This window comes from Crocodylus siamensis, chromosome 7 (assembly GCF_052110815.1).
Source record: "Crocodylus siamensis isolate JL-2025a chromosome 7, ASM5211081v1, whole genome shotgun sequence".
NCBI classification, from domain to species: Eukaryota; Metazoa; Chordata; order Crocodylia; family Crocodylidae; genus Crocodylus; species Crocodylus siamensis.
The window spans coordinates 66,824,041-66,836,146 of record NC_143401.1 but is presented as its reverse complement, the minus strand read 5'-3'; the positions used below and the strand labels follow the sequence as shown (position 1 = coordinate 66,836,146).

Below are 12,106 nucleotides of genomic sequence, written 5' to 3'. Positions count from 1 at the left end.
ATGTGCTATTTATCCATAAACATTTACTTTATCACTTCTCGGCTCAACTGTGTCGTCCCTGACTAAACCAGAACTGGAAGAAAAACATGCAGAAGATCGAACTTTAGAGGAGAGAGACTCCCAGCCCAAATTAAAAATCACCAGTTTTAAAAGTTCCCAAACACCTTCTGCAATGGCACTTTTGTACAAAAATATCCGCTAAAGGTTAGTCTACCACAGGGGTGGGCAATTATTTTGGGCAGAGGGCCGCTTACTGAATTTTGGCAAGCCATCAAGGGCTGCATGACAGGCAGCCAGGGCAGATGAATATTAATTTTCTAAATTTTTTAGGGGCCCCCACACTCCTGTGGGACACTCCATCTGCCCCCACCTTCTCAGCATTCACAAGCCACCTGGTACGCTGAGGTATGTAGAAAAAAAGAACCCATATAAAATTGTCTGACTGAATTGTCGAATCTCTCCAAATCGAATTGGAGGTTTCTGAATAGCTCTGGAGAGATTCACGGGTCCCCCAATTCGATTCAGAGATTCAGCCGCCAAACTGAATCTGTGACCGAAGCTTTGCACAGCCCTAGAAGATACTACGTAAACATTTGTTATCTGGTCTCTAACCACTGAGCCCATCTACTCTTCTTCACATTATTTATGCTGTGGCTCAGTTTCATGGGCGTACTAAAATTAACTTCTCCTTCCACTCCAGAGACAAAACTCATTATGACCTCTAACATTTTCAAAGAATAGAAAAATCAGAAGTTTCCAAATAGAAGTGCTGCGCAGTGAGCTGCGGCTGAAGTTGAATACCAAACAAAGCATACATCTGAGAGAATTCATAAAAGGTGCAGGCTGCGTGTTTTTTGCTGTTCTGAATTCTGTAAGAGACTTAGGAGTTCCTTTGCATTTCAATTATTACTACAACCTAGTTAAATCTATCACCTGGCTATTTTAATTCTTACTACCAAAGAAATATGAAATAAATTTGTAGTTTCACCATCAATGAAAATAAGATGCGTTTATATATAGTTTCACATTATGTATCCTTGTGAATTTATCACCATTTAAAATACTCTCGGCAAGCTTATTCAGTGGTACAGAATAAGTATTATGGCAAGCTTATTCAGTGGTGTGGAATTGCAAATTTCTGGTGTTCTCTCTGGCTGTGGAAGAAAACTCGAGATTTATGCACCCTTGGTAAATCAACTATAAAACACGACATGCACAATCTATGTTTTAGTAATGTAATAAACTTTTTCCAACTGTCTAATTCACTCGTTTTCAGCCTTTTCATCTTCAAGGCACCTCTCTGAAACTCATTAACTGAGCATTGCCCCTTTTTTAAAAGCGAGGGAAGCACAGGTGGGGAACAGATGAGCAAAGAGCCTGAGCTTGTGCTAGTCTCAGCTTATTTCCTCACACCTCACAGACACCCTTCAAAAGTACCTGGTGACAACCCAGGGTACCTCAGCACCCTGGCTAAGAAGCATTGGTTTAATCTTTGGAAGATTATAGATAGTCTAGCTACATCCAAAAATGACTTGCTGCTTAAAAATGGTTATCAGAAAGAGGTACCATGTGGTACCTCAAAACTGCTGCTGAACACTGTCTGGTCATTCATGGAGTCCACAAACAATTTTCGTTACTCTAACTCTACTAAAAGTGATTGTGCTCTCTACATGAAGACCACGTGGCTGATCAACAACAATTTTAAGGAATCAGCATTATTATTTGCTGAAACCTATTTTCTACTGGCAAAAGGTTATCTTCCTGGCATAGAAATAATTCTGAAGTATGTAGTCTTCATCCTGTATTTCATGCAGAAAGCACATTTTCACAAATGGCCATATTTAGTTTATGTTTTTCAGATCCCAAATTAGACTTCTGTACTAACTGATATGACCAGTTGATGAACAGCTGCAGGTGATGAGTCCTCCTTAGCGATCAAGCAAATTAAATATTTTGGAAACCAAGCAGTGGAGAAACAGGGTTTTGGGTAAAGAGAAAATCTACAACAGACTGAGATTTGTTGAGTGAACATGTCTAAGAACCTGTCAAAGGCAACAAACAAACGGCCCTATGGAATAAACATAATGTGAATCCTGGCCTTGTTGAAGTAAATGAGAGAGTTTAGCAACTGACTTTAACAGGGCCAAGATTTCATGTGAATATAGCTACAGTCTTCTGATTGTTTTAATTGGATTACTGTTATATTTGAAATAAGAAGCTTGAATGTCCTATTTACAATTTGTTAGGCATGTGTATATATTTACTCCATGGCAGAATTAATTTCTGTACTTACGATGGTCTATCTTCCAGAATAAGAGCAGTGGTAGAAAGGGGTTCAAATTCGATATTTTTTCGTCTTGATGACTGAAGTGGTGGCTTGCACATTCTTCCTGTTCGTGCTTCATATTCCTAAATGAAATTATAAAAATATGCAAGTTACATAATGAAACAAAACAGCAAGAAACTAAATCAATACCAGCTTTAAAATGAATTACAGCACCCAAACAATGCTACCTTTTCAGGACTGTAAGGGAACAAACATGAACAACTGAATTCTAGCTGATTTACTTGGCCACTCCTAATCAAGACAAGTTTCTAAACTGCGTGTATGCATGTGCACACGCACACACAAAAGACTAAATTACATGTTTTATATCAATGCAAATATGTTTTCTTAATTGGAATGAAATTCTATTTGAGCAGAAACCTGAAGAATTAAAAAGGAGAGTGCTACTTGAGATTTAAAAAAAAAAAAAGTAACATCCCACCACAATTCTGCATTTCCTTCCTTCTTTCCTGATTGCAGGTAACATGGTTAGGATGTTGCTCTCTTTGTTTGATTTTCACTTTAATTCCACCTTTTCAGCATCCTTTTGAATCCCAGTAAGAACACATTACTGTCATTCAAATGTAATTATGGTACATGTCCTCTGTGTACAAAATCTTACTTTTTCCACCATTCTATCACTTATTGATAAGCACTTTTTAAACTGTGTTATGATGAACAAGAACAAAATAAAACTGCCTACAGATACCCCTACCTATTCATCAGCAAAGAGCCTTCACTCCAAAATGATTTAAGCAAGGATTTCTTGGGATTTTAAGACACATCTGGATATAAAGCTCAGATTTAAAACTTTTAAAACAGGGAACTGGAAAGCACTATTTACCAGAGCACCTCAAGGAGTAACTAGGAATAATAGGTACAAACTAGTGGATAGTAGATTCAGGTTAGACATTAGGGAAAAAAAAATTTACAGTAAGGGTGGACAGAATCCGGAATGGGCTTCCAAGAGAGGTGGTACTATTACCAAACTTGGAGGTCTTCAAGAGGAGGCCTGATAGTCACCTGGCTGGGGTCATCTGACCTCGGTCCTCTTTCCTGCCAGGGGCAGGGGGTCAGACACGATGATCCTTTGTGGTCCCTTCTGACTCTACAATCTAAGAATCTATGAATTTGGCACAGAAGAAACAGCAGCACTTCTACATACAATTAAAGTTAGGTTTGCTCCTACTGATAAATACAGGTCAAGCGTTTACAGGAGTGATGGCATTTCACTGCTTAACCAGTAATTTATCAATCTAGTGTCCAAGATACAACAAGAATAACACTTTTCATAAACTTAAGCCCCTTCTTTAAAAGCAGTTAGATTTTTTGGCTAAGTACAGACATTCAAGGAGGTTGGATCAAGTTAAAAATGGCCTCCCAAATCTAAATTAGTTCACCCAGGTGTGGGCCTTACACTGAAATCCAGGCTCAGTGACTGGAAATCAGTCTAAACCTGTAACTATACAAAAGTTCCACACACAGAGACTGGTCTATAAATGGTAGAACACAGTCTAAGATAGATGTGGACTGAAATATACTCAACCTAAGAGCAATATAATTTGAAAGCAATTAAGAATTTTTACATGTCCCTCCCTTCTGATAGGATCATGTCAAAGCTCTAAGCAAACTGTAGAGTATTAAGTTTTAATAAAGTCCTTGTTTCTTGGATGAATTTCCTGATGCTTGCAATTGAGATTTTTCAAAACACTTGGTTACATAACACTAATTTCTGAAGAATGAGTGATTAAATTGTGAGAAGAGAAGTACAGCATAATACTTGAACAAACATTTGCTAGTATTCCAATTAAGATCATTCAGATTTTTAACAACCTTTACATCTGAAGCCTGCAGAAAAGTAGCACAAAGATTAATTCTCCCTCATTTCTTTTCTATGAAAAAATATTTTTATTGGACCATTTATAAAAATTGACTCCCAAGTTATGTAGTAACCAACTTACATGGAGACTCATTTTTACTGTGAAACAGATTTCAGCTCTCTCAAATGGTATTTACTTTTATCTTAAAACATTCTATTTACATATAAAACAGACTAAGTACTAAAGACTAAAGTATTAGTTCCTCTAGTTCAGTTTCTTTCATGTGATGCAATTTAACAAAGAATATTAAAAGGTGGAGCATTACATTAAAAAACAAAAAGGGAAAAAGTGTGGTTACAATATATCTAATTTTCTAAAATACATTTGTTCCCAAGCAGACAAGAACGCTGTCAAAGTACTCATAAAATTTGTCTAAAAAAAAAATTAAGTTTATGCCTGTATATATTTCTGCATACTGCCCAGTCTTCCATTTTTTTTTCCCCTGAAACAATGTTTTACACTGAATGTACTCCTACAAAAAGGCCTGTGCATCTTCTCTGGATAAGCCAATAAAATGCTAATTGTCAAGTTACTAATTTGACAGTATTGTATATTCCTGATCAAGCACCTCAAAATCTTCTGAGCAATATAAAACTCTACATTTAGATCTGTTTCCCCATTAACAACAGGGCTAAGTAGACAGTCAAAAAGCCCAAGGCTGAATCAATTCAGTCTTTGCAGGTTTCTGTAAACTGTCTAGATCAAATCGGTTAAAAAAAAAAAAAGTGAACTGATGTTCACATTTCAAACCCAAAAGGCATCCAGACACCTGCAGTGGTCCATACCAGTTGAGGGGTGCCAGAGCACGTCTCCCAGCCTGCCAGCCACTGCAGAGAACTGGGAGACAGGCGATTCCCACCACCATGCCCCGTCTTCAGCCTGCAGCCATTTGAGGAGGGGGTGTGGGGGGGAGTGACCCCCCCCACCCAACCCCCAGCCAGGGTCTTGCCAGAGCTGGGGAAGCCCCCACCAAGGCGTTTCTCCCTTTCTCCATCATGCCCAGAGCTAGTTCCCTTCTCAGTCCAGGCCATCTGAGGAAGAAATATGGGGAGAAACCCTTCCCCTCCCCCTCCAGTCAGGTTCTCCCCAGCACAGGGCTAAGGAGATGGGTGGGGGGAGGAAGGGGGAAGCCCCCAGGGAGCCATTTACCACTCTTCCCCTGCACCCAGGGCTGGAGCCAGGACCAGTCACCCAGTCATGCCCCCTCCTTGGCCAGCTGTGGAGCGAGTGGTGGGGGAAATGCTCCCCCACCCCACCTGGCTCCAGCCCCTTAAGCCAGGCTGTCCTGGGGATGAGGAATGGGAGGGAACCCACAGTGGAGGCCATTCTCTGTCCTACTCCCCCCTAAGTCAGCCTAGTAGCCATGGAGGGAAAGTAGCCAGGTGATAGCCCCAGCTCCTGGCTCAGGTGGGGTGAATAAAGCCCCCACCGTGAGCTTCCCTGCTGCCAGAAGCCAGGACCATCCCCTAGCTATGCCCCCTTCTCAGCCAGCAGGCCAGCTGAAGAGGAAATGAAGATGGAAAAAAGGGCCCTCACCCAGGTCTGGACCCCCAGCCAGGCTGTGTTCAGCATGGGGAAGAAAGCTAGCAGTGGGGGTCATTTTAACCCCCACTCTCCTCAGCTAGTCTGCTCACCGAGGAAATGGCATAGCCGGGTGACTGCCCCACCCCTGCACAGCATGGCTGGGATGTCCAGAGCTGGGGGTGGCTCCCCACCCCCCAGCTGGCCTGGGAAGGGCCATGGCTAGGTGACTGTCCCAGCTCCAAGCTTCGGGGAAGCCTGTGGTGGGGCTTTACTCTTCTCACCCAGTCTGGGAGCTGAGGCAATCACCTGGCCACATCCCCTCCCTGGCCAGTAGGCCCTCTGAGGAGGGAGTGGGGGGTGGGGGGGCGAAGAGCCCCCCTACGCCTGGCTCTGAACCGCCAGCTGGGCTGTGCCTGGTGCAGGGTGGGGGGAGCCTGAAGTGAGGGCTTTACTCCCCCCCAACCAAGCCAGGACCCAGGGCGGTCACCTGGCCACACTCCCTCCCTGACCAGTGGGCAGGCTGAGGAAGGAGTAGGGGATACCCTCCCACACCCCCAGGGCTATGTCCAACATGCACCAGTTTATGAGCAACTCCTGTCCCTAGCCTAGAAGTGGTTAATCTCATTGCCTATAATCTATCCACAGACATTTCAAATTCTTCTGGAATAATGAAAGTAAAGGAGGCTTACAATAATTTGATATCTATTTTATACTGACACCAACTCTTACAAGAAAATGAAAACAACTTCAAAATCCCAAAGCACAGAAGGATATCCAAAAACCTTTGGGTAATACAAATGGTAACTGGCAGGTTTAGAAGTCTCTGATTAAAGTCCTTAGACTGGTGGGGGAATAACGTCTAAGGACTCCGTGCTTACATTTCCTCTACTCTTCCCAAACATGCTCCATGAAATGGCTTTAAACAAACATAAAAGTTCAGGTTAACTACTTTGTCTTAGAAGTGGTGGCTCCATTATAGCTTTCAAATCCTCCAGCTGACAATTTCCATCTACAGGTCTACTTCTGAATTTAAGTCTTCTCATTTTTATTCCTGCCGCTTGTAGAAAATGAGGGATATGACAGAATATCTGATGTAGAAATGAGCTTCCACATTCCCAATACAGACCTCTAGAAATTGATCTACTGAGACTGGAAGAGCTGAGCAAGACCATTGAAGTAAACAGAATTTGAGGATAGAAATAGAAAGAGAAGTTTCAGTTCTCCACAGGAAAAATACAAAGCACCACCTTGGCATGAAAATAAGGGGAAGTAAAAGTCAGAAGGCACTTTAACTGACAGAGAGGGAAACATCTGCTGATTTATTTTTTCCTTCCAGAATCAGTGAGGGATGTTGGTTACCTCCAAATTAACCTGAGGATGATGCAAGATATGAGCTCCCTACAAAGAGCAGATATGTAGCACTGACATACTATCACTGAGAACCAGCGGGTCTCCAGTTAATCACATCAATCACCTTGGGATGCTCTCCCTTCCCCAAGGAATTTCAGACCTGAAATGTGATTATGTAACTGTTAGGTAAATTTTAGCAGCATTTCATTTTTATAAAACATTATGGACCCATCTGCAACTAAAAAATGAACACCTCTAAAGTTTAACCATTGAGGAAATTGGATCTCTCATCTTGAAGTGACAAATGTACTGCTCTTGTTTCAATGATTAATTCACTCAAGAAGGCAAGTAAAACCCTCTAAAAGGCAGAACACATACATCCCATCTTTTCCCTCATGTTTCTGAAGAATAAAATTATCATCTTTCAAGGATCAGTATCTAAATCCCTTGTAAAGTCTAGTTTAGATGTAGCAGGATTAAAAACTGGCTTTCCCCACTTGGTATCAATTCCCTTTTCGACAGGGCCTTTAAAGTGCCTGACCTAAGGATTTCTTGAACATGTACTCCCTGCCCCCTATTCCAGAGTTCAGTAAACTTCAGTTGTTCTGGCTAGAAATCACTTGGGGTCTTGTTATACTTAGAGGTGCACCAATAGAGATTTTGGGGGCTAATACTGATAGCCGATTTTTAAGGAGGCATATCGGCCAATACCAATCTGATTTCTGATGCACAGTCCTGCAGATTGAAGAGCTGCATGCAGCTGGTAGGTCTGTTGTGGTGGAAGGGGAGGGAGAAGGGGAGGGGCAGAGAAGGGCAGATCAAGGCCCCCAACACAGCCTGACCCAACCCTCCCTCCCTTCCCCGTGCCAAGAAGAGTCCAGCACCGCCACAGCCCCAGCCCACAGCGGCACCTCACACCACCCCGGCCAGATCTGGGGACACATGCCCCTCCTCCCCTGCCCTCCTGGGGTGCACGCAATGGCAGGAGCCCCCCACGTTCTCCGGGTGAGCCACAGCTCTGTCCCATGCCCCGTCCTGGCTGGACAACACCTGCGTCAGCCCCACTCCCTCCCTCACTGCTGGGGCCTTGATCTGCCCTCCCACCCACACCCTTCAATCCCCCTCCCCTTCCACCACAGACTTACCAGCTTCATGCAGCTCTCTAAGCTGCCAGGGTGTGCTCCTTGCTGCCTATGTGCTGGCTTGCAGCTGCACGCATGCATGGGCATTTATCAGTCAAATCAGGCCAATTTCCAATACAGTCAATTATTTTTTTTTAAATATATCTGTAATAATCCAATATCGGACCAATGTAATGGTGTACCCCTAGTTATATTAATTAATCAAAAAGGCACCACTTTTAAACTAAACTGAGGGTTGGATTGTATACAAGTGGGAGGACAAAAGAATAAGGAATCGGAGATGATCTTGACTAGTACAACTAGACTACTAGTTTAGAAGCATCATGTGGCACCACTTTGCATTCTTGGTTTCAATTATTTAAAGCATTTGAGAAACCACTTCCTGGGAGAAAGACAGAATACAGAAAGGTTCAAAGCTGTCTGCATACCTTGAGGGTCCTGTGACAGAAGTCTCGCACCAACTTCCTTGACTGTTCAAAGGGTCGAAGCAAAAAATTTAAAGAGAGGGTAAATGAACTGGGCAGCACTTTCTGCTTCTTTCCTGGCATTCTTTCATGCAGAGTAGCAGGAGTGCACAGTGATGTCCAATCGAGTAAGTGGAAAAGGAAGGGCAAAAAAAATTAAAGATTAGGCTACCTATAGATCATTCATGCCAGAAATCTGTTCCCAGCTACTCCTGCAGAAATTCAGACAAGTGATCTAGATAAGAGTCCAAAAAAGTGGTTTCTTACTATAGTGAGCAATGGTTCTTCATCAAGATAGGAACCCTAACATAAGCAAGCTTTTTCCGCACACACCAGATCCCCTCTGGGGCATGTGGCTGCAGTTGTGGCAAGACTGCAGAGGTCAGTAGGTTCACTGGCAGCTGTGGTGGAGCCACAGGTGCTGGCAGGATTGATTATCAGCCATGGTGGGACCAGCAGCAGCTGCAATGGGACTGGAGGGATCAAGGATGGCTGTGAGCATAGCAGCAGCAGCAGCAATAAAAAAAGAGGCAAGCAAGGCTGTATCAGCACAACCCTCACTTGCCTTCCTGCCACCAACGTAGCCCAGGAGCCCTGGATTCTGTAGCAGGTCCCATACCTTCCTAGCCCCACTCCCCAAATTCCAGTAACCTGGAAGGCCAAGTGCAGTGGCTCTGCCAGCCAGATCTAGCCCATGAACCATACTTAATGCTTATATGAACTTAGCTAGGTTAGGTTAGCCAAGCTAACCTGATCCAGTTCTCAAAAACAGAAAAACCAATACATATACCACCAAACAAATTCTGTACTAGAGCAATTGTAGGTACGAAGCACTTCTGTGTGTGCAGTGTCAATATTATTGTCTTGGGGAAGAAAGCAAGTTAGAAAAAAAAGTGAAGAAAATGACTTTTGTCTATATTTGACTAATTTTATGGATTTGAAACATGTATGTGTAAAAAATTAAGATTTCATTCTAAGTGCTGTTCAAGTGCCATATTTTCCATTTGATCATGGGCTTCTCTAAAAGGAGTTTATGGGGGGAATATAGATTGAGAGAGAGAGAGAGAAGTAGATATCTATCTAGCTATAGATATTTTATATATTTTAATATATATGTTATACAGTTTAAAGTATGCAATCACCCTTTTCTAGAGTGGATAAAAATAAAACAACTATTTTAATTGTTTATTTAAATCATATTTTTCTTTCTTTTTTTTTGTTAACAAGTTTTTTAAAAAAACCCTATATATAGTTTTAATATAAGATGTGTTATAGCTCAAAGATATTGCCATGGAATAGAGATTATAATTTCTAATTATATACTATTTGAAATAATATATTCATGTAAATTCAGGAAAAAACACTGAACTCCTGAATGCCCACTTTGCTTCAGTATTTCACCGGACCAAGGGGAAAGACATGCAAGATCAAGATCACAGGGGGCATGGTGAGAATGACAGCCTTCCCACTGTGGATGCTGAGCTGATGCAAAACCAACTAGAAATGCTAGACATTTATAAGTCAGCAGGACCAGATGGACTTCACCCAAAAGTGCTAATGGAGCTGGCTGAGGTCACTGCGGAACCCCTGGCAAAACTCTTTCAGAAATCGTGGCATACAGGGGAGATGCATGAGGATTGGAAGAGTGCCAAAATTGTGCCCCTCTTCAAAAAGGGAAAGAGGGAGGACCCGGGCAAGTAAAGGCCAACAGTCTGACTTCCATCCCACAGAAAATCTCATTAAAGAATCTATGTGCAATACACTTGTTAAGAGTAAGATTCTGAACCACAGCCAGCATGGCTTTGTCATGGGTAGGTCTGGTCTTACCAATCTCCTCTCCTTCTCACCACCTGGACATGGGAGAGAAGGTTGACATTATATACCTAGACTTCCAAAAGGCTTTTGATCTAGTATAGATCATGATATCCTTGTGGAAAAATTTGAAGATTGTGGGCTTAATTGCTCAACAATTCAGTGGGTGGAAAACTGACTGCATAGTAGGACCCCGAGAGTTCTCATGAATGGATCTGTGTTGTCCTGGCACAAAGTGGCCAGTGGTGTCCCTCAGGGGTCTGTGCTTGGACCAGTGCTTTTCAACATCTTTATCAATGATTTGGACGTGGGGCTGAAAAGCTTGATGGCCAAGTTTGTGGACAACACCAAAGTTATGGGGGAGTGTGGTCATGCTAGAAGATAGGTTGCAGATACAGGTGGACCCGGGCAGGCTTGAGAGTTGGGCGGACAGAGCCAGGTAAAGTTCAACACTCAGTGTAAGGTGCTACATCTGGAGGTAAACAATCCCCGACATACCTACAGGGTCGGTGGCAACAATTTGACTTACATGACAGCCAAAAGGAACCTAGGGTTAGTGATCGACCATCACATGAACATGAGTCAGCACTGCAATGCTGTAGTTAGTAGGTCAAACAACATGCTGGCATGAACAAACTGATGCTCCCGCTGTACTCCGCACTGGTAAGACCACATCTGGAGTACTGCATCCAAGGATGTGGCAAAATTTGAGAGGGTCCAGAGAAGAGCCACCCATACGTTTGGGGACTTGCAAGACAAGCCATACGAGGAACAGCTGAGGGACTTAGGCCTCTTCAGCCTACCGAAGGGAAGGCTGAGAGGGGACTTCATAGCGGCATACCGTTATACCAGGGAGTACACCAAGAATTTGGTGAACACCTGCTCACCAGGGCACTCATGGGGAAGAGCAAGAGCAATGGATACAAACTCCTGGAAGGCTGCTTCAGGCTCAGTTCCAGGAAAATCTTCACAGTCAGGGTGTCTAGACTGTGGAATAAACTTCCTGGTGGTGGTGCAGTCACCTACCCTGGAAGTCTTGAAAAGGAGACTGGACAGTCACCTCAATGAGGTCACCTGAACCAGTTGTCTTTTTCTGCCTAGTGGAGGGGGACTGGACCTGATGATCTACAAGGTCCCATCCAGCCCCTAACAACTTACGAATCTTTTAAAAAGAGTTTTGTAAATGGCTGCAACAAACCATGGACTATATTAGGGGCCCAACCTTATGGGGTTCCCAGGGACTCCTCTATGGATTAGTAAAGATTACAGAAAACCATTCCACCCAATGGAACTTAGTGCTCAGTCTAGAACAGTGGTTCTCAACTGTTTTCCTACTGGGACCCATTTGTAAAGATCCATGGCCTGCCCCAACCCACACTTTCCCTGGCCCTGCTGGTGTCCAACCCCCAGTTCCCTGCCCCCCAGGGCCATGCTGGTGTCCCTCACTCCTGAACCACAGCCCCCTGTCCCCCTAGCCCTGCTGGAGGGGTCCCCTGCTGCCCGTGTCCCACTTGGGCCAGAGCATGGTGGCTGTGGTGAATCTGGCTCATGTGGGCAGCAACAGACCAAGTCCAGCCCCAGCACAGGCTGGAAGCAGAAAGAGGCCTA

General features: G+C 43.5%; 1 protein-coding gene across 3 annotated transcripts in view; it reads right to left on the bottom strand.

The window, feature by feature from the left end:
- Window positions 1-12,106, bottom strand: part of TBC1D12 (TBC1 domain family member 12) — a 96,040-nt gene that overhangs the window by 25,202 nt on the left and 58,732 nt on the right. For 2 of the 3 annotated variants that reach the window (XM_090057443.1, XM_090057444.1), the window contains one exon: window positions 2,294-2,409. In XM_090057443.1, coding sequence (XP_089913569.1) covers window positions 2,294-2,409 — 116 coding nt within the window. Of the gene's footprint in view, window positions 1-2,293; window positions 2,410-12,106 lie in introns of those variants that run through there. The other variant, XM_090057445.1, reaches the window with a different exon arrangement.